Source organism: Neovison vison, chromosome 6 (genome assembly GCF_020171115.1).
Source record: "Neovison vison isolate M4711 chromosome 6, ASM_NN_V1, whole genome shotgun sequence".
Classification (NCBI taxonomy): Eukaryota; Metazoa; Chordata; class Mammalia; order Carnivora; family Mustelidae; genus Neogale; species Neogale vison.
The window spans coordinates 12,618,977-12,645,166 of record NC_058096.1 but is presented as its reverse complement, the minus strand read 5'-3'; the positions used below and the strand labels follow the sequence as shown (position 1 = coordinate 12,645,166).

Sequence of the window (26,190 nt, the reverse complement as noted above, 5' to 3'; positions counted from 1 at the left end):
GCAGGGGCCCGGGCGACCCTCCGAGGAAGAACTTCTCGGGGGCGGGGCCCCGGCCCCCGGTCGCCCGCTATTGTCTGCGCGCGGTGCTCGGCGGCGGCCCGGGGCGCGGGAGACGCGGGCCGGGCGGGGCCGGGCCCAAGGCGGCGGCGCAGGAGCCCGGACAGCCGGAGGCGGCGGCGGCGGCGGGGCGGCGAGCGCGGGAGCCGAGCCGAGCCGGCGGGCCGCGGTCGAGCGCGATGCCGGCGGCGGCCGGGGACGGGCTGCTGGGCGAGCCGGCGGCGCCCGGGGGCGGCGGCGGCGCCGAGGACGCGGCCAGGCCGGCGGCGGCCTGCGAGGGAAGTTTCCTGCCGGCCTGGGTGAGCGGCGTGCCCCGCGAGCGGCTCCGCGACTTCCAGCACCACAAGCGAGTGGGCAACTACCTCATCGGCAGCAGGAAGCTGGGCGAGGGCTCCTTCGCCAAGGTGCGCGAGGGGCTGCACGTGCTGACCGGAGAGAAGGTGAGCCGCCCGGGGCGCGGTGTCCCCGGGCTCTCGGGGCGGGAGGAGCGGAGGGGACCCCGCCGGGAGCACTGCACCGGGAGTCAGGCGGCGCAGTCCCGGCCGGGCCCCTCCCCTCCCCTTTCCCCCTGTCTTTCCTTGCGGGTGGGGAGAGGGGACGAGTCCATCGCGCGCGCACGCCCCCGCGACCGAGCGACCGGCCTTTCCCGAGGGGCGGAGTGGGGTCGGCTTCCCCGGGGGGCGGCTGGTTTACCCACGAAGCCACCCGCAGTCTTTTTGCTCCTCGGAGGGCGCCGCCTGGTGGACGCCAGCGCGGGGGTGGGGTGGGGTGGAGGTGCTGCGTTCTTGCGGCCCCAAAGGGGTCCCGGATGCGTGGAGCGGCAGGAGTCAGGCTGTTGTGTCGCGTGGGCCGTTCCTCTGAGGGTGGGGGAGCCGCTTGGCCATCCCTTGGGGAAGCTTAGACTCTGCTTCCCCTCCTGGGCTTAGGAGGTGGGGCAAGGCCGAGACTCCAGGGACGTTTTCCACCTGTAGGCTGGCACAGCTAGGGAAGTTTTTCGTGCTCAGATGAGGGTTTTCTGCCTCCCCGCCCCCCAACTCCCTTTCCCTCCCACCCCTGCTTTCCGATCTCACCCACCCCTCCGTTCCTCAACCGTGACCATCTCCTTCCCTCCATCCCTCCTCCGTTCTCTTCAGCCACTGGGTGGGAGCTGCAGGTACCGAACTACACACTGATATCCCCAGGCTTTGGGGTTTGGGAGGTGCCTTCAGATCTTCCAGGAAGAAGGGAAAGCAAAGGAAGAGCCCCAGAGACCGGAAGGGGCACAGACCCCCCACCGAGAAGTTAGATAGTTGTGAACCCCTGGCCAGGTGTTGCCAGGGTAGCTCTAAGTTGTAACTTTGGATCTGCGAGAAGAAACCCAAGATAGGATCACTTGTTTTGCAGGGAGTGGCCCAGACTCTGGGTCACCCCAGGTGGTGAGGCTGCCTGGCAGCTGCCCAAGTTTTGGGGCAAGCTCATGGTCATCTCAGACTCAAGGCTCCCCCTTCTCCTTGTCTCCCCCCCCCCCCAAGGCTTGGAGTTTCCCAGCACTGGCCTGGGAGTGGCCCCTTTTGGTGGCTCATTGATCAGGGAGGGATCAGCATATGGGGTAGAGGGAAGCTGTAGGCTTCCTACCTACCCTTCTGCCCATGGACTTGGGATCCTCTGCGCAGCCTGGGAGTTCCTGGGAGTGCCAGACTGTGGAGCTCCGATTCTAGGGTGAGCTGCCTTGCCTTCCTGTCCCCAGCCTCACCTAACTTTGGTTTTCCTGCTCCTTTTCCCACTGGGTTCGGAAGCCCCCTTGCATTTGAGTGCAGGTCTCCGTCACCGTTGTCGTTTGTCCTCTCTCCCTTTGGTGCTCCCCATTCTGGTGGGGCACCTTCCTTTTGCATAGGTGGGGTTAGAGGGAGTAGTCTAAAAAGTGCCTCTTGCTTGAATTTCCATGTAAAAAGGGAGTGCACAGAATGAACTCACTGAATTGAGTAACTCTTCAAAGACGTAGAAAAAACACTCCTAACCTCATTCTAGTCCAAGGGGAGCACAGCATACTTTCCTCCTTTGGTTTGCAGTGGGCCGGCCAACTTATACATCCGGCTGGGGTGCATGGCCGAGGCCCCCTCGCCAACTACAGCGGGCTCACTTCCCCATGCCTGGGCAAATTCCTGTTGGCATGGGTAGTAGACCTTTGTTTTTCCTTTGAAACATACAGGATTCTGTCTGGTTGCGCACGTTCCCTCTTGAAACTTAGCAAAAAGAGACGAGACTGGATACTGACAGCATATGGCCAGCATTAGCGGCACATTCATCTTGCCTGGCTGGCTGCTCGGCCTCTGCTGGCTTCTCTCTCCACTTTCCCATGCCCCGTTGTGCCTCCGGCTCCTCACTGGTGCGTTTTGCTCCGTAACATAAGGCTGTTGGCCTTGGCCGAACCAGGCGAGGATGCACTCCTAGCTCAGTCTCTACTCGGGGCTTCAGGAGCTCCATGCTGGGCCCAGAGGACAAGCTGGAATGCAGGGAGTTCTTGCCTAAATGGGGTCCAAATGGGCGTTCTGTACCCCTAGGTGTCCATGTTCTTCCCCTCCCGTCTTATCTTTCTTCTCTTTTCTTTTCTTTTTTTTTCAAGATTTATTTATTTTAGAGAGAGTGTGCAGGTGAGCTGGTGGGGTGAGAGGGGAGCGGCAGAGGGGGAAGGAGTGAGAATCTTCAGCAGACTCGCTGCTAAGCAGAGCCAGCTGGAGGCTTGAACCCACAACCCTGAGATCACAACCTGAGCTGAAAATCAAGAGTCAGACACTCAGCTGACTGAGCCACCCAGGTGCCCCTTGCCTTACCTTTCTTAAGTGAATCTCACCCAGTCTCCGGAAGGGGAGGAGACCATTAACTGGCTGTCAAGTTGTCATTCTCCACGGCTTGATTGGCTCTAGTCCTGAGAATCAGTGCTTCGGGAGTACAAGCATCATGAGAAATCTGGATTTTAGTTCACTTAATTGCCGGCTTTAAGGAAACAATGGGTGTGATTCATAGCTTTTATCTCCCAAATCCAACACCTTTAATGCTTAACTAACAGATTAGGGTTTTGGCAGATCGCAGAGATTAAAATGTGTGTGTGCGCGCGCGCGCGTGCGGGCACACACATGCACGCGCATGCATGACCTTGGGAGGGATTACTGAGTTCACGAGCCCCCATCCGCACTCGCCTTCTGCATATTGTCTTACTAAGCCCAAACGGAGGTGAAGTCAACCTCCTGCTATGTGCAGCCTTGCCCTCTTTTCACAAGGGGAGCCGTAAGAGGATTTTCAGACTGGCGAAGGGGTACTTACATGAACTTAGCAAAGGGAGACCTTAAGGTGACAGTACCCTGGGGGAAGGGAAGTGAGGTGTCCCTCCCAGGGGGTGATGTGAATGGCCCTTTCCAGCCTCTGCTCCCCAATACTGCCCCCTTTTTTGCGGTGTATACTTTGGATAGAGCCCTCCACTTTCATCCTTGCCTTCCTTTTTTAAAGGACATAGACCACAGCGGGAGGGAAACTAAGTCATGAGCACTGCAGTAAGAAATGGATGCACGGGCCCCACGCCGTCCCCGGAGGGGCAGGACCTGGGGCATCTTGTGATGGGGAATCCATTCATGCAAAAGCTGAAAGGTGGGATGGAGAAAGGGAAGAAGAGGGGGTACCCACATTTGGCCTGCCTCACGGTTGCACTCAAACTATGCACTGCATTTTGGGTGATCCATGCCAAAATCCAGAGTGCTGCTGGTTTAGGTGCATAGGATGAAGGTGTGTGTGTGTGTGTGTGTGTGTGTGTGTGTGTTAATTATGTTTTACCTCAGTGCACATTTCCAGAAAGATTTGGGCAATATCCTCTCTCCCCGGCTTGCTGGGAATTAACGGTCCAAAATGACAGAAAACCACTGTTCCCTGACTTTCATCTCAGCCTTCAATCCTATCTCATCAAGAAGCTTCCTTCAGCCACTGCTGTCTGCTGGGCAGTCTCTTGTCTGCCTTTTTCTTCTGAAGTTGTTTGAAAGTCATTTGGATCAACGCGGCGCTGTTGCTGCTTGAAAAAGAAAGAGTGGGTTTGGGTGACATCTACTTTTGTCCTCCTTTAGCTTTGAGTGGATGTCATCTCTCTTCATATGGCTTTAAAAATAAGTAATTCACTTGGTCATGTGAGATGCTTAACTGGTATGTTCTTAGGGCACAGTGTCTGTGACTCCAGGAAGCTGATGATTGGAGGAGGAAAAGGGACCACAAAATCGGATTTTGAAGAGAATTCACTGTGGCTTTGACAAAGAGCAAAGTTGATGAACAGGGGTATTGAGTGATGACTTTGAAAGACCCAGAGAGGCTGTGCTCGCTGCCCCTGAAATTGTCCCCAATACCTATGCATTGTATCATTTTGGCACATAATAGGTTATTAGTACATTTTTTTTTTTTTAAAGACTCGCTAAAAGAAAGTTGGAAAGGCTGACAGAGAAAAGCATGGTATATTTCAGGTAGAGAGCTAGTTTCAGAAGCAAAGCTGCAAAAAAGGGACAGAGGTTGATGCCACAGAGGACCTTCTTTTGTGTTGAAGTCTTTCTAAGATACAAAGTTGGGTACATAAATGATTGGGTAAGATGTTTATATATCTTGTTCTAACCCTTGGTTAAAAAAAAAAAACCTGTTTATCACTTTTGTTGGAGCTATTTCAGGGCTAAAAATAAGGGTTGCCTGCTTAGTAAGTTGCCAATAATTATGCTTGGAGCACGACAGTTCCAGATACCTGGAGTGAAGGAGTTACTAAAAATACAATTTACTATGTTTTGCAGAACAGGAAATATGACTAATTTTAGAGATGGCCTTTTGGCAGATCTCTTTTTAGCAAGTGTTTCTGAAACAAACAGGTGCTAAATCCTATATATATATATATATATTTTTTTTTTTTTTTTTGAAGTGCTAGAAATTTAGGGGTAATAGCTCCGAGGAACAAGAAATACTTAGAGAACTGGAAATTCCTATTAATCTGCAGCAGGGATTTCTTGGCAAGAAGGAGGCATTCGGTGAAAGCACCTGCTCAGCCTGGCGTGCGTGACAAGGCAATGCCTGTAATTTCCGAGATTGGACGCCGCAGTTGCGGCACATTCTTTCTGAACTTCCTGCCCCGTCTCATCTTTTTGAAGTACGCGTGAAGGGTGGAAATTGGCACGTAGGGCTGGGTGCTTAGTGTTCGTTGATGCGCAGGTCCCGTGGGCTTAAAAGGGAGCTTAGGGATCGGCACCAAAGTGCTGTGTGGAGCCCACGGAGAGTGGTCCAACCCTCAATTTTCTTTGCAGGTGTTGAGTCACGGTAAGGGCTCGGGGGCGGGGCTTGAGGACGGAGATCTGCACGCTGGGAGCGAGTGGCAGCTGAGTCGTCTGCCCCAGGGAATGGTCAGGCTCTGCGTGTCCTCAGTGACTGGGTAGTTTGGGCATGAAATATCCTTTCCCTTGGGACATACGCCCCCTCTCCATTATTCGGGGTAACCCGGTGACCTGCTCTCTTGGCTGATGGAAATGCATAGACAAACCTTTAAGCCTTATTCTCAGCAAACTGGCGAGAGCCTTTCTTCTGCTCAGCCTGTGCCCTCCCTGGCCACTTCCACATGCGGACCTGAATTGAATTTTGTGCTCTCTGTTGGGGGGCCACTGTCTGGTAGGGTGACCGGTAGGAAGGAGGTGAGCCATGGGGCCTGAGTAGGACCCAAGGAGGTTGATAACGTGTTGGAGGGAAGGAAGGGCTACTGCCTCTCCTTGATCACAAGGACCAACCCTCAGGGGTGTGGTGTAGTGTGTTTTGTGGTTTATCGGGCGTCCTCCATGCATTTTCTCACCACACGCTTGCAGCGGCCCTGGGCAGCTAAGAAGCCACTTGCTGGGGTTCTTACTCCCTATATGGATGACGCGGAGGAATGGGGAGTAGATTTTTCCCTCTGACCTCCTCTTCTCTCCCCTTAGGGCTGCATAACAAATAACCATAAACCAAGTGGCTTAAATTTATTCCCTCCCAGTTCTGAAAGCCAGGAGTCCTAAATCCATGGGTCAGCCGGGCCAGGCCCCCTCCTGAGAGTCTAGGGGAGGATCCTTCCTTGCTGTCCCCGTTTCTGGTGCTCACCGCCCATCCTTGGCATTCCTTGGCTTGTGGCTATGTGGCTCCAGGCTCTACCTCCGTCTTCACGTGGCCTTCATCCTTCCGTGTGTCACCTCTGTCTCCAAATCTGCGTCTCCTTATAAGAACACCAGTCCTTGGATTTAGGGCCAACCCTGAGCCAGTAGGACCTCGTCTTCCCTTGATGGCATGCAAAGACACTGTTTCCAATAAGGTCCTGCTCACAAGTGCTGGGAGTGGGACCCGAACATGTCTTTTTCTGGGACCCAGTGCAGCTTGCAGCGCCCATGAAGACTGTGAGGCTTGTGTTGCCCGGGGTTTCCTGGGAAGCAGGCCTTGAGACAGACAAGAATGTGGTCTCTGGGAGTATCCTTACACGGGGACTTTGGAGGGGAGGGGAGGGGAGGGGAGGGAGGGGCAGAGCAGCATCGGGCAGGGGGAGGAGTTGGGCTCCAGTGCATGGGGTCTCTGCCTGGGCCATGGAGCTGAGATGGTCTTACACAGGTGTCTGAGTTGGTGTGAGGGGACCTGTCACTGGAGGGGGGCTGCCCTGGGAAGGGGGCATGGCCTTGGACACTTGCTGAGGGCCGTTTCTGGGGGGCTCACAGCTGGGAGTCAGCAACAGCAGGGAGGAAATTCCTTAGCCTTGAAGCGGGGGAAGCTGGGAAGCAAGCCCGGTGTCCGCAGGACAGCTCTGAACCCATGTCCCGTAATCTCAAAGGCAATAGATAGAATTTATGGTGGGTGGCTGAAAAAAAAGAAAAAGGGGGCTATTGCGGGAGATGAGAACCGTTAAAGGAGCAGTGGCCCCCTCTTGACTCGGACATAACATGCCCTAAGTGTAAGCACCTGGGTAGAAATACGGCTTGGGACCCTCGGGGTGTTTTGTCTCCTTGAGAAAGCCCCCTGGGGAGCAGTGCTGGTGGCAGGAACGGCCGGCCTTGGTGTTTGGAATCACAGAGGTCACTCTCTCCCCGCTTACCCCCGAAGAGGCTTTGTCTTCCCTCAAAGTGCATCTCATCCCCTCCGTTAGTTTGCTGGGGCTGTTGTAACCAAGTGTCACTGACTGGATGGCTTCACCACGAAGTTACTGTCCTAGAGTTCTGGGGGTTAGGAGTCAAGATCAAGGTGCTGGGTGGAGTTGGTTCTTCCTGAGGGCTGTGAGGGAGAATCCGCTCTGGGCCTCTCTCCGTGGCTCGCAGATGGCTGGCTTCTCCCTGTGACTCTTCTGTCATCTTCCTCGTATGTGAGTCCGTCTCTGTGTCTGCATTTCCCAGTTTTAGAAGGACACCGGCATGTTAGGTGTCTAATGACTTTAATTTGATTACTTCTGTGAAGACTGTCCAAACAAGGTCACATTCTGAGGCACTGGGGGTTAGCACTTGCTACAGTACGAATGCTTGGGTCCCCCTAGAATTCATATGCTGATGCCTATGCCCCAGTGTGATCATATTTGGGGGTGGGGCCTTGGGGAGGTGATTAGGCAGGAGGACAGAGCACCCACGAATAAGACTGGTGGTCTTGTCAAAAGAGACTCCAGAAAGCTCCCTTGACCCCTGCAAGAACACAGCAAGTAAACACAGCACTAGACACCGTACCAGACCCCAAATATGCCAGCGCCTTGATCTTGAGCTTCCAGCCCCCAAACCTGTGAGAAATAAATTTCTGTTGTTTAGAAGCCAACCAGCCAATGGCATTTTATTATAGTAGCTAGGATGGATTAGATAAGGCTTAAACATATGAATTTGGGAGGGGGTGTTGAAATTCAGTCCATAGCACTGCCTGACCCCATGGTATGTATTCATGTGTGCATGTGTTTACTGTTTGTCTCCGCCCTGGACCCTGGACTGTCAGCCCCATGAGGACGGGCTCACTGCTCTCTCCCTGGTGTTTAGAACCTGGAACAGAGAAGGTCCTCAGTCAATATTTTTTTTTAGTGCATCAGAGAATGCTTTGATGTCTCCCAGGACAGGACAGGAGGGCAGGGTCCCGATGACAGTGCCCAAGTTAGCAGAGACTGACTGCCGGCACCGTGTCTCCGCTCCCTGCAGCTCGAGGGTCTGCCTGTGTGAGGATGTGTAGAGGGGATGGGCTGTCCAGGTGGCGTTCCTGGGGAAAAAATCCCAGCCCCGGAACAGCTGCGCCTTTGGCAGTGATTTAAGGAAGGCACCTAGACATCGGAGCGACAGGTGACCAGCCAGAAGCAAACAAATATTTTGCAATGTCACGGGACTGTTAATGGACCCTCAGCTCTTTCCTGGGAAAATGTACCAATGCTGCAACAGATGGGTGAAGTTGCTATTTGCAAACATACATTTTTTTTGGATGTTTCCCATGGAGATATATGGAGGTTTGGATCTGTCTCTTTGACTATAATTTTTTAATAAGTTTATCAGTCTCTGAAGCCAAATGGCTGCCAGAACACTTGGCAATCCTTCTTGCTCCTCTCGCCTGTTCTCTGAGCCGTTGGATGCTTTCTCGTCTCCCTGTTTGCGTTACTTCTTACATTTTTATCTCGTTGTCTCATATCCCATCCTATGGCTTTTTGGTGAGGGGTCTGGCTTTCTTTCAGCCTCTGTTTAGCTACTCTTATTCCATGACACTCCTCTCTTGGTCACTTTGTGCCCTTTGCCAGAGCTCTGTGAATAGAACACGGGAGACGGACGACAGTGATGGGCACTCATGGAGCAGGGAGTGGGGTGCTGGGGCACAGAGGGAGCACCTGCCCTTGGGGAGTCTCGCTGTTTCTGTGGAGGATGAAATTACACTCCAGCGAATCTTTTGTCTACCTAGAGCAACACAGGGATTTCGGGAACTCCCGAATCACCAAAACTCTACAGGAAAGGAAAGAATGCCCGCTGTTTGCTCTCCCCATGCAGATATAATAATCACGAGCATTTACGCCTCTCATACGGTCTGCTAGGCTGTGTCCTGGATGCTTTGCTGCGTAATGTAATTTCTCCCTTACAAGGGCCTTTTGTGGTAGGTACTTTTGTATTAACTTTGCAGAGTGACCCGCCGTCCCGTGGTGCCCAGGGCGCTCTCAAGTTTAGCAATGAAAATCCCACATTTTGGGAAACCCGTCAGATCATGGCAAAACCAGATTTGCTCAAGAGTGTTTGGAATCCTACCGAGGGTTTTCAAATAAAAGTTTTAGTGAGCAGCTAATCAGGTCATGAGTCAGCAATGAATGAACCAAAGCCCAGAGTCCTGGGCATGGCTAGGGGTGTGGGGGCGGGGCGCTGCTTGTTGAGGATGACATTCTCCTCGTGTGGTCCCGGGTAGTGAAGGGTCTCCTTCCCACCTGTTCGCTTTACTGTGCCGGGTTCACCGTTCCTTCCGAGTCTTGGAGCATGGGCAGCGATTGTGGTCTGCCACCTTTTATAAGTTCACTAGGACATGAGGACCTTGATCCTTGCACGCACGTGCATGGGTGTGTATGTGTGTATCCCGTGCACACATAAATGCCTATACACGTACGCCAACGTGTGTGTATCTATATTAAATAGAAAGCACATCATACTATGCTAAATATAAATGCATAATTTTTTAGCAGCAGATTTTCTTTTTAAGATTTTATTTAATTATTTGAGAGAGAGAATGAGAGAGAGACAGAGTGAGAGCATGAGAGAGGCTAGGGTCAGAGGGAGAAGCAGACTCCTCGCTGAGCGGGGAGCCTGATGAGGGACTTGATCCTCGGACTCCGGGATCATGACCTGAGCCGAAGGCAGTCACTTAACTAACTGAGCCACCCTGGCATCTTAGTCTTAGTTTTGGTACCTTTCGTTTGTGTTGGAGGGAGGAAAATCTCCACGAGGGGAGGGAGGAGTTTGGATCAAACGGTGAAGTTGCGTTGAAGTGCATGTCTTCTGTAGCTCACTGAACAGTCCCGAACAGTCCCTTACAGTCTTCTCGTAAAACTGCCCTCCTGCAAGAGTGAACACAGGTTATTTATTAAAAACAAAGGAAAACACCCAGGGCTTTCACCGTCCTTACTATGCAGACCAGCTGGACCTTGACCAGCTTTTTCCAAACTCTGTCTGGGCTGAGAAGGGGTATCCGAGGCAAATGAAATGAGGAAGTGCCCAGGTGAGGAGGGCAGGCTGGCTGTGGGATCTGGGAGCAGAATGTTCTAGAATTTTATCGGAGCCTCACGTTAGTGAAACGAAGTGGATAAACGCAGTGTTCTCACTGATGTAATCTGGTTTTCAGTTGGAATTACTGCTGCCCCGATTAGAAGCCTTGCTTTCTAAGTGTAGTCTTTATTCCAGGGTGAAAATTTAATTAGAGAAAGTAGACTCTGACTCAGTTCTCAGTTGAACATTTGTATTTAGGAATATTAACAACAACAACAAAAAAACTTGTTTTGAAAACACTTCTCCAGGTTTCTAAAGTGTCATTCCCACAGGATGACATTTCATTCTATTAAAAACTAACATTTGTGAGCCATAGTTACAATTTCAAGCCCAATTTGGTGTAATGTTTGAAACGTGAATTTCCCTCTAGAGGGAATGGCTCTATGACTCTTGTACTCTCACCTGATTCATGACTCTGAGATGCCCTTTTCCTAGATCAAGAATGAGGTTTTTTTCTTTCTTTTTTGTCATAGAAGGCCTTTACATTCAAGCACCCAAGAGTGTATGGACTAACAGTTTCTTTCCAGTCACCAGACTTAGAAGACTGTCTTCCAGATTTCCAAGGGGCATATTTATTTAAAAATAAATACAGATCATATATTAGAAACCAATTTCTTCAGATGACCAACTGTAAATATTTCAAAAATAATTTTTAAAGGCATTTTTGGGGCCACCTGGGTGGTGCGCAGTGGGTTAAGCATCTGACTCTTCGTTTCAGATCGGGTTGGGATTTCAGGCTTGTGAGATGGAGCCCAGAGCTGGGCTTCCATGCTCAGTGCAGAGTGGGTGCGAGAGCCTCTCTCCCTCCCCTCTCCCTTGCCCCTCCCCCTCTCCCTTGCCCCTCCCCCTCCGCTTGCCCCTCCCCCAGCTCCTCCCCCAGCTTGTGTGCATGTGTTGCATACACACACAATTACACTCTCAATAAACAAACAAAATATTTAAAAATAAATAAGTAAAACCACTTTTGACCAGGTATTTAAGTGTTTTAAAATTCTTTAAACCAGGTCAGTCACAGGTACATTCCAGAATATCTGAGGTTATTAATCAGTTAGGCCCTGGGCTATTATTTCCTCATCGCCATGCCCTTTTTCTTGCATAGCTACTTACGGACACCCTCTTCATCATCAACTCAGCCCCTTGCCACCACACTACCCTAATCACACTTCATTGTCTACTTCCATTTTTTTTCAGATGCCTTAGAACAATGGTATTTTTTTGTTTTTTGAGTAATTAAACATGAGTTTTTATCTGTGGTTCCTTGTGAGAAATAAACAGAAATACAAAGAGGGAAATAAAAATCAGTCATCAGGGACGCCTGGGTGGCTCAGTTGGTTAAGCAGCTGCCTTCGGCTCAGGTCATGATCCCAGCGTCCTGGGATCGAGTCCCACATCGGGCTCCTTGCTCGGCAGGGAGCCTGATTCTCCCTCTGCCTCTGCCTGCCTCTCTGTCTGCCTGTGCTCGCTCTCTCCCCCTCTCTCTCTAACAAATAAATAAAGAAAATCTTAAAAAAAAAAAATCAGTCATCATCGCACAACCCAGCAGTAATCGCTGTGAACATTTTTGGGTGTTTGGGTTGCGTACATGTGAGCAGAGCTATGTATACAGATACATGTACACATAGTTTATTTTTTCCCCTTTGAACCCATTTGCTACAAAATTGAGATTCCAGCGTTCTGATTACTCTCCCCCCACCTTAATATGAGAAGATTTTCTCATGTTGTTAACTATTCTTTTAAAATAAAATAAAATATCACTTTTTGGTGATAATTAGCATTCCATTATTTAGAGTTACTGTAATTTTACAACCTCGTTCTCAGCTGTTGTCCTTTGAGGTTATTTTTAGCATTTCCCTACATAAATGATACTGTGTTACTATCCTTGTATGTACATCAGGAAGCCATTCTTTAGGATAAATACTTAGAAGGCTTTTGGCATATGGCCAAATTGCACTTTGGAAAGATTGTATCAAGTGACACAATCTATGGAAGTGACTTTTAAAAAAGTGCATTTTGGTAATTATTAGGGATAAGCATAATTTGTATACTTGATTGTACTTCATCTACTCATTATTGCTAATATCCCACCCCCTGTGTTTCTTTTTGTCTTGTTGATTTCTGCAAACTTTTTACATGTTAAGGATATTAGTTGTTTATTTTTGATTCTTTGAAAATATTTTCTCCTAATTGGTCATTTGTCTTTTGACTCATTTTGTGTGTCCTTCTTTTTTGAGGGAGGGCAGATAGAAATTTTAATTTTATCTAGTCCAACCAGTTATTCCCCCCCACCCCGGTTTTCTCTTATTTTTTAAGCTTAAGTAAACTAGAGTGTCTGTTACTAGTTTGGCTTTATAAATTTCTTATTGCTAAATAGTATTAAGACTCTTGCCAGTGTTTCATTGTTGTGTGCAGAAAACTCTTTGTGTTGTTGGGTGGGAATTTTTGACTCTATTTTTTACCTGGTTGCAGTGGAATCTAATGGTATCATGAACTAAAGCACAGGCTTTAGGGGAATGCCTATCTTGGGTCCCTATCACCTTTCTACTACTTAGCTGTGTGATCTTGGGCAAGGTATTCAAAACCTCCAGACTTTAACTTCTGTGTCTACAAAATGTTAATAACTCTGGACGCTTGGGTGGCTCAGTTGGTTAAGCCACTGCCTTTGGCTCAGGTCATGATCCCAGGGTCCTGGGATTGAGTCTCATATTGGGATCCTTGCTCAGTGGGGAGCCTGCTTCTATCTCTGCCTCTGCCTACCACTCTGCCTGCTTGTGCTCTCTCTCTCTCTCTGACTAAATAAATAAATAAATAAAATCTTAAAAAAAAGTTAATAACTCTAGGTATTCAATGGGAATTTGATATTTTATATATATTTATATATACCTGAGCATAGAAACATATATATATACATATAGATAATGCACATACATATACGTGTATGTGATGTACATATATATAATATGCAGTGTACACAAATATATTTTATATATGTATGTCTGTATAAAGCACACATTTATTCTGAAAATATATTCAATATCGGGGCACCTGGGTAACTCAGTGGGTTAAGCCTCTGCCTTCGGCTCAGGTCATGATCTCAGGGTCCTGGGATTGAGCCCCACATCAGGCTCTCTGCCTCTCTGCCTACTTATGATCTCTATCTGTCAGTGAACAAGTGGCAGGTGGTTATTCTCTTCTGTTAGACTTTCACTTTTGTATTTAACCTTAAGGTAGGTGTGAATGAGGCTTTTTCAGATGGTGAGAAATAGATGCTCACTGAGTTTATCATGGGTGATGGAGTTTTTTTTAATGGTGTCTACAAGAGACTCATTTTTTAAAAAATTAATTATTTTTATTAACATATAATGTATTATTTGCCCCAAGTCTGTGAATGGTCAGGCTTTCACAGTTCACAGCACTGGGTGACGGAGTTTTATTTTAGGTGTGAAGGGAAGTGAGGAAGATTAGGGCTGTGCTTCTCAGGGCTGTAGTCAACACCTCCCTGAGGACCCGATGGGCCACTCAGCACCCCAGGGGGCCTAGATGCCTGGATTCCTAGGATCCCACTTCCCTCCTCTCTCCTCTGCCTGGAGCTTCTAGCAGCTTCTATGGCTAGTTGGGAATATTCCTTTGGCCGCCCTCCTCTCTGCCTCACAGCTTGGTACTATTGATGGCTTCTGTGCTGATTGGTTTTTACTTCCAGCACTTTCTGAGTATTACTGGATCCCTTACCTTTCTTAAATTGGTGACAGCTAGGAAGGTATGATTGTTGAATCCTTACTGGCCTTAATTTCTGGTCACCTTCTCGGGACAGAGCAGCCTTTAACAGTAGGAAGTTATTTTAACGATGAAAGAAAGAGGAAATCTAACGGTAATTCCCCACCGAGTTATCAGATCGGAAAAATTTATTGGACAACTTAATTCCCGATGTTTTGGTTTGGTAGCCAACTCTGTACTCAACATTCAACAAAACATGTTACTGTCTTTAGGGGTTATGATTTCTTCTACATTTGTGGTTTTGAAGATACTACGCTACGTTTGCCCACTGGCTCTCTGTTAGAAGTCCCCGTTATTTCTGCTGTGATCTAAGACCTCTTTAGATTCCAGGACTGGGATGAGGATTTTGTCTTGGACTGTTATTGCCGAAATTTCTGTGTTTCCGGCTCTTGGAGTGTCTCACAAACTTCCCCCAACCCAAAGGCTCCTTTATGCATGTACCTTTTCAGCCACATTTGGCTGCCAGTTTGGTCCCAGGATGTGCGAATAGACTATTGATTGTTTCCTGCTGCCTTTGGGACAGGAATACTTCTTGAATTAGGGCTAATTTTGGAGTTTAAGTATTAAATGTCAGATTTTGAAGAAAGCATGTCTGAGATCTCTTTGTTGTGGAAGAGAAGGTCATGTAAGGCTTAGGGGAAGGAAGAGGAAAACAGAAAAAAGCTGATGACTTCTTGCTTTTTGAAATCATTCCCTCTACACCCATGGAAAACCCTTCCCATTTTCAGAACGTCCTTTTAAAGATAGATTTCCTAATCTAAAGCCATTTGCTAGGTGTACTGTGAGGTCAGAATGGTCACTGCTGGAGAAGTTTTCCAGTTGTAACCAATTTTTTTTAAAAAAAGCGTTATCTCAGGACACCCAGTGACTGAGTTATTTGAGCACGCCATTGTTGGTTTTCGGCTCAGATCATGATCTCAGGGTCCTAGGATTGAGCCCCACGTCAGGCTCTGCACTTAGTGGGGGAATCTGCTTGAGATTCTCTCTTTCCCTCTCCCCCTGCCCTTCCCCCCACTGGGACGCATGCTCACCCTCAAATAAATAAATACATCTTTAAGAAAATGAAAAAAGCATTATCTTGGGGCGCCTGGGGGGCTCAGTCGGTTGAGCAACCAATTCTTGATTTGGGCTCATGATCTGGGAGTCGGGAGATCGCGCCCCATGTGGGGCTCTGTGCTGGGTATGGAGCCTGCTTAAGATCCTTCCTCTCTCTCTCCTTCTGCACCCAACCCACTGGAGCTTTCTCGTGTGCTCTCTCTCTCTCTCTCTCAAATAAATAAGTAAATAAATCAATAAATAAAATCTTTTTTAAAAAAAAAAAAGCATTATCTTTACTTGGTCATTGGAGATGATCCTGTGTCTTTTCATTAAAACATTTATTGATTGCCTTCTTTATGCAGAGCTGCTGGGAACCAGTATGGGCTTTTGTGTGAATTAGAAAAAGGTATGACTAGGCAGACCGTTTAGAAAAAGGCATCCCCTCTGGTAGACCAGTTGGAAAAAGGGGCTTCCTCTAAGTGGCTGTGGCTCCACGATGCCTGATTTGGTAAGCAGAGTATTTCGGGGGAAAAATTTATTTATACATCAGAGCATACAGGATGGCAAGCCAAGCAAGCCTGGGTTTCTGTCCCAAATGGCCCCCTCCGTGTTTGTGGTTTTGTGTTTGGGTGTTTTTAAATTTTTTTAAAAAAGATTTTATTTATTTGACAGAGAGATCACAAGTAGGCAGAGAGGCAGGCAGAGCGAGAGGGGGAAGCACACTCCCAGCTGAGCAGAGAGCCCGAGGCTGGGCTTGATCCCAGGACCCTGAGATCATGACCTGAGCTGAAGGCAGAGGCTTGACCCACTGAGCCCCCCAGGAGACCCTGTTTGGGTGTTTTTGTGAAAGAAAGGCACAAGAATCAGATCTTCCCTCAAAGAACGCTAGATCCCAGAGTGGGAATGGAGCTGTGAACCCCACATAGAACTTACAGCCTTACGGTGAGAATTTTTCCTTAAAGAGTGACAGAGTAAGTGTCCTCGGGGGTTTTAGAAGATCTTAAGTAAAACTGCAGATTCAGTCCTGGTGCCCGTCCGAAGAAGCCCACTTCATTGCTTTGCTGGAGAAGAGAAAGATAAACAAGATGAGAAACAAATTCTGGTCTGTTTGAGTCACTCACTGCCCAGGAGACAGAAGACATACTCCAGCAAATGTAACAGTTAAGATCTTGGGGGAAATGCCCTTCGCTGGAGCCTCAAGCCCTGTGACCCCGTCTGTCTCCGGAGTCATCATTCAACCTGATGGAGGGGCCCGGGGCTGAGACTTCCTGTGTGTCGGGAGCTACAGCAGCTGCTCGGCTGGGGCCTGGGAGCCCCTGCTCTGGGAGCTCCAAGAGAAAAATCCCCCCCGTGTGCTGATCGTTCATCAGTCCCCTCTGCACAGTTCCTTCCTTGGATGGGTAAATAGTGTGACAGTTTAATAAAGGGTCAGTGACTGTTGCTTGCCAGTGGAGAGAGTCAAAAGCAAGGGTCTTTCAAAAGCGGTGTTGTTTTTTTTTTTCTCCCCTCCCTGGAAAGGATCAGGATGGTTTTGGGTTTCTCTGTGTGTAATCTGAGAGGCTCATCCGTCTTGGTGTGACCGAGGAAAATGTCAGCATTAGGAAAGTGACTTCTGATTTATCACAGACAGCTGGGTGGGCCGTGCCTCACTGGTGCCCGGGCAGAAGCAGCCTTTTAAATATGGCGGCTCAGCGTGGCTTCTGTGTCCAGAAGGGCTCGTGAGCTGGTGTCTGGTGTTTTGTGGGGCTTGTCAGGCTGCCGTTGGCCTGAGAATCCTCACGTGGAGGCTCACGTCTCGCATCTGTGTAGGTGTTTGTTGAGGCTGAGTGGGGTCCCCCCAAATTCCTACATTGGAGTCCTCACCCCTCATTACTCAGAATGTGACTGCGTTTGGAGATGGGGCCTTGAAAGAGGTGATTATGGTAAAATGGGGTCAGTTTGACTGGTGTCGATCTAAGAAGATGAGATTAGGGCACAGACACACACACAGAGGGAAGACCATGTGAGGACACAGGGAGGGGGCGGCCATCCCCAAGATCGGGAGAGCGATCTCAGAAGAAGCCAGCCCTGCCGACACCTCGCTCTTGGACTTCCAGCCTCCACGGCTGTGAGAACATAAGTGCTGTTGTTTAAGCCCCCCGTCTGCGGCATTTTGTCACGGTGGCCCCAGCAAACAAACACAGTGATTATCTACCCCTCTTGGCTGGGGGTCCCGAGCGCCAGGGCCAGCCTCAGGAATCACACTGGGCTGCTTCACTCTAGTCAGTGGTGTTGGATCCACGTGGGATAATGCCTGGGAACAACCCGCTCCCTCAGTAAGGAAGTTAGTGTTGCTGATTGAACTCCGGGTTTGTTTTTGTCGAGTGATGCCATGTGCTGTCTGATTCCGTGTGGGAATAGTTCAATCAGTCAATCAACCAACCAACCAACCAACCGGCTAACCAACCCCCTGAAAAGTTTGTGAACTCAGTGCCAAGAGTATTTCTATTTTCTTGATATATTTACTTTCTGTAGCCTTCAGAAGATGAAAGTGTTTTAAATTTCTAAAGGAATTTCTTTCTTTTTTTCTTCCGGAGAGCGAGAGAGAGAGCACGGGGGAGGGGCAGAGGGAGGGAGACAGACCGCGGGGAGGTAGAGCTCGCAGGAACACAAATGAGCCGAGGGGGGCTGGGGAAGATGGAGGGCATGAGTCACTGCTAAGACTGGACCGGAGCAGCGGGGAAGATGGAGAGGGCGATCAGGAGGTACCGTGCTCAGTGGCTCCGAACTGGGCATGAAGCATCCTCTGATGGCTTGGAATTCTCTCTCTCTCTCTCTCTCTCTCTCTCTGTGTGTGTGTGTGTGTGTCTCAAACAAACCAATGTATTTGGTTCTGAAGGCTGGAAGTCAAAATCAGGCTGCCCCAGGTTCCCTCTGAGGGCTGTGAGGGAGAATCTGTTCTAGGTCTTTCTCTGGCCTCTGGTAGTTTCAGGCATCTCTTAGCTCACAGAAGGCATTTTCTCTGCTTATTCCCTCTGTGTGTGTGTGCCTGTTGTGTCCAAATGTCCCCTTTTAATAAGGACACAGTCATATTGGGTTAGGGATCACCCTAATGACCTCCTCTCCTCTGAATTTCGCCATCTGCACAGACCCTCGTTCCAAATGAGGTCACGTATCCACAGGTGTGGGGGGTTAGGACTTCAGTGTGTTTTGGGGGAGACACAATTCAGTCCATCACCCCCTGCTAGGCTTTCTCTCCTTACCCTGTCTTATTCATTCAGTAGCCCCAGATGGCCTTGGGACCCTCCAAACAAAGTCAAGGGGACAGTGAAGGAGGTGGAGTGCTTGGGACCAAAAGGTCCACGGCCCAGGCGTTGGGTTCCCTGGGTGTTGGGTGGACAGAGCTTCTCGCACCTTCCATGGGGTGTCATCGCCTCCGCTCCCCATCTTCTAGCTTTCTGAGACCCTGAACTTGCTAGGGGTGCTTGGGGCTCATCCCAGAGTGACAGTGCCCTTGGGTAGAGAGAGACATGGGGACCAACCAGTGTTGCTTCCATGGAAATGCAAAGAGGTGAGCAACACAAGGCAGTATTTCTTAGCCTTATTGTTTCCCTGCCTGACCACGGTGAATCCCCACCGGGCACACACATTTTATGTTTTGTGGTTATTACAGTACTTGGTGTTATTAGGGCAAAGGCAGGTGTGTTGAACATGAGTTTTGCGAGCTCTCTTTTCTTCGGGACTCTCGAGGCCTGTGTCAGTCACCCTCACGGAGAAGTCGAGCATCGGACTTTGCTGTGGGGTGGGATGGAGGTTTCTGGAAGTGAGAAGAGAGGCCGATTGTGAGACTAGCTTGCTGTGCAGCAGTGAACTTGGGAGGGCGGAGAGCAAGGGCGGCATCGGCCACTCCTGGAAGAGGCTGGTTTGAAAGCAGATCCCTTAATATCCACGCAGCGTTCAGCTGGTGTGGCTTGTCAGTTGGTCAGGGGTCCCGTGGGGACACCATTTGTGAACTCACTGTCCTTGTGCACGTTTATAATGTATGCTATAGCGGAGACAGCTTTAATGATGCTAAATTGCTCTAAAGTCATCACGCCCCTCCCCCTGCTCTCTATAGGTACAGGAGCATGAGCTGAGGAGCCCCCCCCCCCCCCCCCCCGCACCGATGCTATGCGGGAAGTGATTTTAAGGCTGACGGCGATTTCCTGGTGAGCCAACCTTACTTAGATCTTCTGTTCTCACCCTCTGTGTTGCTTTCCTGGCCTCGCTGTAACACAGCACCACCAACCAGGTGGCTTAGAACAATAGAAATTCCTGGTCTCCTGGCCCTGGAGGCTAGAGGTCTGAATGGGCCCCACTTCCCCCGAAGCCTGTGGGGGGGGACCGTTCCTCGCCCCTGTCCCAGCTTCTGGTGATTTGCCAGTAGTCCGTGGGTGTCCCTTTGCTTGCAACGGTCTCACTCAGGCTCCCTCCACCTTCCCAATGCCTTCTCGGGTCTCTTCATTTAAGGACACTGGCCTCGTTGGATCGGGGACCCTTCCCGTCTGACCTCACCTTGCTGGAACTAATGACACCAGCAATGAGCCCGGTTCCAAATCAGGTCCTGTTGGGAAGGACGGAGACTTCTGATGTTCACGTGTCTTTTTGCAGGGACCTAATTCGACCCTTAGTACATTGCAAACCTAATTGGCTGCGGCCACCGAGCCCGGTGCCTCCCGATCTCTCCGTGCTCCCCTGCTGCTCCCGCCCAGCCTTAGCACCGACTCATGTCCTCCGTCCTCCTCAGCCCCTCTCGGGTCCTTCGCGGCTCCCGTGGGCTCTAGGTCCACGTTGCTGTTCGATGTCACCTCCTGCTGACCCGTCCCTGGGCCACGTTCAGGTTGAGTCCTTGTTAATCCCCCGCATCTCCCGTTGCTCGCGGCCATAATCCATCTTAACCACTTTGAAATGACTCTAATCATGCTATAGCCTGCTTAAAAAAAAAAAAACAAAACCCAAAACCCTGGACTGGTTGGTTCCCTTACTACACAGTGAATTCCCCCTTCCGGTGCCTGCACTCAGGACTCTCTGTTCAGTCCTTGGTCAGTGTTCTTGTTTCTGGCCCACCCCCACTCGTGCTGGTCCTGGCAAAGGTTCTCTGTCCTCTGAGTGTCCCTCTTGGGGTCCCGCCGGCCCCCTCCTGCCCGCCTGCCCTTAAAGACCACCGAGATGCCCCCTTTTTCCAAGGGCCGGCCCTGCTGTGCCCAGCCTGCCGCACTGTCTCTGTCTCACCTGCCCATGTCCCCTCCGCTGTTCCCTGTGCGTTGTGGACATTAAGTGAGCGGCCCTTTGCTTCCTTGCCAATTTGTCCGATTATTGAGGTAGAACCAGGTTTGAGGCAGAGAAAGGAAACAGTCTCGTCAGTGCCTGGCCTGAGCCTTCCCACGGGGTGGTCTTTGGGCCTCTCCGCAGAGCAGAGGTCTGTCTTCCCGTGGAAGTTCTGGCTGCATTTCTAAGGCTTGGTCACGGTCCAGAGGTTTCCTCTGGGCAACATCCCTCTGTCGAGGCCTGCGTGACACCTAAGTTAATCAGTATTGTGGAAATCAGCCTTTATCCAAAGTCAGCTGCCAGTTGATTGTGGTTTATGTTTAACTTTCTGATGGATTGGATGCAGAGCGGCTGGGAAGAATTTCCTGGGTGTCAGAATGGGGGGGGATGCAGGTAACCTCAGAGTCCTGTGTTTGTGTTCTGGGGCTGCCATTAACTAAGGACCACAGCCCTGGTGGCCTAGAACAACAGAGACATCTTCTCACGCAGCCCTGGAGGTCAGAAGTCTGTGATCAAGGTGCATCTCTCCCAGCTTCCTGTAGCTCCTTGATTTGTGGCAACATCCCTGTGACCTCCGTCTTCTCCCTGCTGCCTGTGTGTCTCTGTGTCTCCATTTCCCCCCTTGAAGGACACCAGCCATATTGGATTGCCCCTTCCCCCATACCTCATTTTACCTGATTTCATCTGCAACAGCTCTATTTCCAAAGAAGGCCACATTCTGAGGTACTGGGGGGTTGGGACTTCAACGTGAAATTTTGGCAGGCGGGGCTGGGGGTGATGGCAGGCAACTCAGCCCTTCAGTACCCAGCAGCAGGTCTCTTGTGAGCCTGGAGCCTGTTGGACTTGGGTGAGGGGCTGAAGCTTGCCACGTCAGGGAGCTGTTTCTTCAGAGAAGATGGAGGTGAGAAGGGGGTGACCGTTCTGTCCACGCTGTTCCCTTCCTGTCCCCGGGAGAGCCATCCTGGGTCTGCTGTGGGTGGGGTCCCAGCTGTTCTGCCCTGTGGGGGCGTCGGGCTTGCCGGCAAGAGGGACCAGCCTGGTCTGGGTGAGGCAGGCAGGGGTCAGGCCTGCTCTCCTGGTCAAGGGGGACTAGTAGGACCTCCCAGGGAGAGCTTTCGAGAGCTCAGAGATAAGGACCTAACATTAGTCACGTCTGTGTTTAACTAGTGCTTAAACTTGTAACTCACTCTTCTCTGTTTACATTCTCCCAGCCAGGCCGTTTCTTTCTCTGTTCACCAAGTTCTGATGATCGGGGTGATTGAACTATGCCCTTGATGCCATGCAGGTCTCACGAGGCAGTGGAAGTATGTAGAGATTTGGGAATTATGCTTTTATAGTGATCCATGTTGATAGGAGGATATGTTTTTGTTTTTCTTGGTGGAGCCAGTTACGTTAATCAGCCTGGGTTAGCCCAGCTTGGTCCCCAACCCCGATCCCATGGTCCCATCTACATGACGAGAAGCAGCTTTGCTGTGGGTTGGGAGTCAAATCCAGGCTGTACCACGGCCCAGCAGGGTGATGTCCATTTCTGAATCTGCATAAACCAAGAGCTTGCCCTTCTGTAAAAAGGGAGAATGAGAGGATCTTCTCCATAAGGCTGTGGGAGCTTCAGGGGACAATGTACGGACTGGGTCTTGCGGAGTCTTGCTTGTCGAGTGCTTGCTAAGTGGGACTCGTCCCCAGCTGAGATTTATGTGGCTTGGGGACGGTGGCCCATACATGTGCCTTTTTATTTGTTTTCCCACTAAGCAGTTGACAGAGAAATGGCAGTTGTCCAAATAGCTCATTAATTTTATGCTTATAGGTAACTAAACTATGTAATTTGGATCACTAAATGGATCCCCAGTCGCTTGATTATTTCTCTAGCTTAAGTTTCAGACAGTTGTCTGCCTTGATCGTTCGATTGATCTGGACCGTGGAGACCCAGGCCTAATTACAGCATGAATTTTTAATGCTATTCCGCTATTAGTTAATCTTTTCTTGATGTAATGAGAAAAATGTGTTCAATATAATGAGATTATCACTACTGATCTACTTTACAAAGCTATGGTAGCAGATCAAAATGTCTAGCTTTTTGTTTGCTTGTTTTGTTTTTTTGATGGAGAGGGAGAGGCGAGCTTTCCAAGGAGTCTGTCTTGTCTCCTATAAAAGACACTATTAACATCTTCCCAGCCTGATTTTGACATAACAAAGCTCGATTAATTTTGATGGAAGAAGTAGGTAACTGGCACTTGACCCAAATTCGCAGTAGGGACCCGAGCACAGGATATCACAAGCCGAGAATCATAACCCCAGTCCTAGGAACACGTCAGGGAAAAATTTTAAAGAGGCATGTCGGAATTTAAAATGTATTTTCAGAGTTAGTGATCACAGACTTTTAAGTGGGAAACATCCTTTTGAAGTCAATGATTGCTCTCTTGAAATGATTCTCTTTTTGGACTTGACTATATAAATATTCATGTTGCTGTACGTGTGTATTTAATATTGCTTCATTAGTTACTTTTTTTTCGCCATTGGAATAGGAAAAAAATGCTTGGGAGGTACTGAAAATAGTGTTAAATTGAAGATAATTTTCATTCTTGGCCGAACAGATTAACTTATTCTTGCCAAAAAAATAACCTTTTATAGCAGGCACTTGACTAAATGATGAATAAAATGTCTACATCTTACAAGGATTCTGAACATTGATGTCCTGTGTAGAATCAGAATGATTGTGCCAGTCGGGGAATTGCCACACTGTGTCACCCCAGGCAAGTCCCCAAAACCTCTGCTAAATATAGTTAAGCCCCTTTCGTTAATGGAAACAAAATGGAACTCCCAATCCTTTCTTAAATGGTCACATTTTCAGAGGGATTGGCTAAGAAAAATGTGCACTTTCACAAATGAGGGGTTTTAGAGAAAATAAGAGAAAGGTTTTTTTTAAGTGAACTCTTTCTGAAACACACTGACTTTTAAGGAAATTCAACAATAGCTACAGAAAGTACAGCCCCGATGGGCATGGGTGTGACCTTCCCAATTCATAACTTGCAGTCACTACAAGAGGCTTGAAGACCTCTTCAAGGAAGATGGAGCCAAAAACCAGTTCTATTTCTTCCTAGAACCATCTCGAGTTCTTCCCATTCTTGTAAGCTAAGCAAGTAATCACGGCTCTCTACCTGAGTGTTCAGGTCGTGACTATTTGCTACAAAGAACTGTTTTTGTTTGTTTGTTTGTTTGTTTGAAATGATCAAAGATTGAAATTCTGGCAGATTTCTGACATGGATCTTCTTTAGGAAATCTTTTTGGTTCTACGTTTGCTGCCCCTTTCTGTCTCTGATTACTTTTTTTTTTTTTTTTTTGCTGAACCTTAAATGGACAAAAGGTAGACAGTAGAAAGCATATCTAGCTGGCGTTTCCTAAACTTCATGACTTCATGTATCACTAAAAGCAGCCAAAAAAGGAAAGAGTAGAAAAGGAAGAAAATCCACCACGCCGCATGCAAATAAAAAGATGGCGGCCTCCTTTTCCAAAGAGAAGCAGGAAGTAGATGTCCAAAGACCTAAAAACTATGCTCATTGGTCGTAAATTTAATAACTGGGTGCCTGGGTGGCTCCGCTGGTTAAGTGATGGCCTTTGGCTCAGGTCATGATCCTGGAGTCCTGGGATCGAGTCCCGCATCAGGCTCCTTGCTTGGTAGGGAGTCTGCTTCACCCTCGGACCTCCCCCTTCTCATGCTCTCTATCATTCTCTCTCTCATTCTCTCTCTCTCTCTCAGGTAAACACATGAAATCTTAAAAAAAAAAAAGAAAAGAAAAGTTAATAACCTAGAGTAGTAAGTATTTTGAAACTCACAAGCAGGGAAAACAGGTGACAAAGATAAAAAGAAACCAAGCGCTGTAATGACTGGAACGGAGTTTGCTCAGCTCACACTACCTCCCCCTTGCAAGTGTTGGTGAGTCTCCTTTGTGCTTGTTGGTTGCTTCCTTTCTTAATACTCCCATTTGTGAGACGTCGTCTTGGTGGGGGTTACAGGCCGAGTTGTCTCCCCCACAGAATTCACATGTTGAAGTCCTAACCTCCAGTAGGGCAGATTGTGACTATCTTTGGATTTGGATCTTTAAAGAGGTAATTACTTTAAAAAAAAAAAAAAAGATTTATTTATTTATTTATTTATTGGACAGACAGAGATCACAAGTAGGCAGAGAGGCAGGCAGAGAGAGAGGAGGAAGCAGGCTCCCCGCTGAGCAGAGAGCCCGATGCGGGGCTGGATCCCAGGACCCTGAGATCATGACCTGAGCTGAAGGCAGAGGCTTTAACCCACTGAGCCACCCAGGTGCCCCAAGAGGTAATTACTTTTGAACGAGGTCATTAGGGTGAGCCCTCATCCAGTCTGACTGGCGTCCTTATGCAAGGAGATGAGGACACGCCAGGCGCGGAGGGCAGACGTGTGAAGACGCAGGTAGAAGGCAGCCATCTGTAGGCTGCGGAGCCAGGCCTCAGAGCGGATCAGCCCTGTTGACACTTGCATCTCAGACTTTTGGCCTCCAGGACTGTAATAAAACAAATTTCAGTTGCGTTTAAGCGGTTATACTATAGCAGCCTCTGCAAACGAACACACTGGGGGAGATTTATTAAAACGACGGAAAGAACGAGCTGTATTTAAAGAAGGAAACAAGAGTCAAGCCCTTGGGGGGGTTCGGGTTTCAGCCCAGGCCTTCTCCCCGCTGTCCCCATCCTGTGCACACATGCGTGCGAACACGCACACACCTCCCACCGAGTTCCCTTGTTATCTGCTTGTGAATTCCTTGCCCTTCCCTAAGAGCCATTATCTGCTGTCGGTGGAAGGCGAGCGTTCAATATTCCCGGTGAGTGGAACGGAGGCCAGGAGGATTTATGGTGTCATTGCAGGAACACAAATTCCGCTTTTATCCAGACTGACACCATAAATGTACATGTATAAATCAGAGCAGAGTGGAAAAAAGACCTGGCTTTCTCTTCCTGATGAACACAGGCACTGGGGCTGGCCCTGACATTCAGCGCGTGATTTAAGCAGAAGGGGAAGGAAGCCGGGCATGCACGTGGCGTGGGGAAGCCATCCGCAGACGTCTGTTGAGGACCTCATGGGAAAGGGTCACCAGCAGGCCTGGGGGCCGGAGATGGGAGGGCTCATAAGGGTTCCTGTGCTTGGTTAATGCACAACTATTATTCGACTCCCCTTTCCTGGAGCACCCCCTGCCCCCCACTGGGCCTTTGCCCTTCCCCACTTTGTGCAGAGCTTTTGCACCTGGAGGAGCCCAGCCCTCCGGGTTTCCATGACACAACCCCCTCTCCCCGAGCACTGCCGTCTTTCGTTTTCTCCCCCATGAGCACTATCTGCAGAGATCAGTCATATCCTATCCAACCGTGTTGTCGCTGTGTTTGCTCAGTTGTAACTACAGCTAATGAATAGTTATTGTGTACCGAGCTCTTGGCGCGATGTACCTTGGCCGCTGTTATTGCCCCCTCAGATGAGCAATCTGAGGTTTACTGGGGTTAGGTTTTCTTTTTGTCCAGGATTTCTTAGTGCTGGGCCTCCTTCCTTGGGTTTGTCCTAAACGATGTGAGGTAGTAGAGAGGGACACAAAGCAGGAGAGACTTTGAACTGTAGGAAACAAAACTGAGGGATGCTGGAGGGGAGGTTGGTGGGGGGATGGGACAACTGGGGGATGGGCGTTAAGGAGGGCGCGTGACGTAATGAGCACTGGGTGTTACATGCAAATGATAAATTATTGAACTACATCTGAAACTAATGATGTAGTTCAGTTAATTTATCAGTTGT

The 26,190-nt window shown here is 49.3% G+C and overlaps 1 protein-coding gene across 1 annotated transcript in view; it reads left to right on the top strand.

Annotated features, from left to right (window-relative positions):
* Positions 1–236: 236 nt before the first annotated feature.
* Positions 237–26,190, top strand: part of HUNK (hormonally up-regulated Neu-associated kinase) — a 98,915-nt gene continuing 72,961 nt past the window's right edge. The window contains exon 1 of the mRNA XM_044251026.1: positions 237–497. Within this exon, the coding sequence (XP_044106961.1) occupies positions 237–497 (261 nt within the window). The remainder of the gene's footprint in view (positions 498–26,190) is intronic.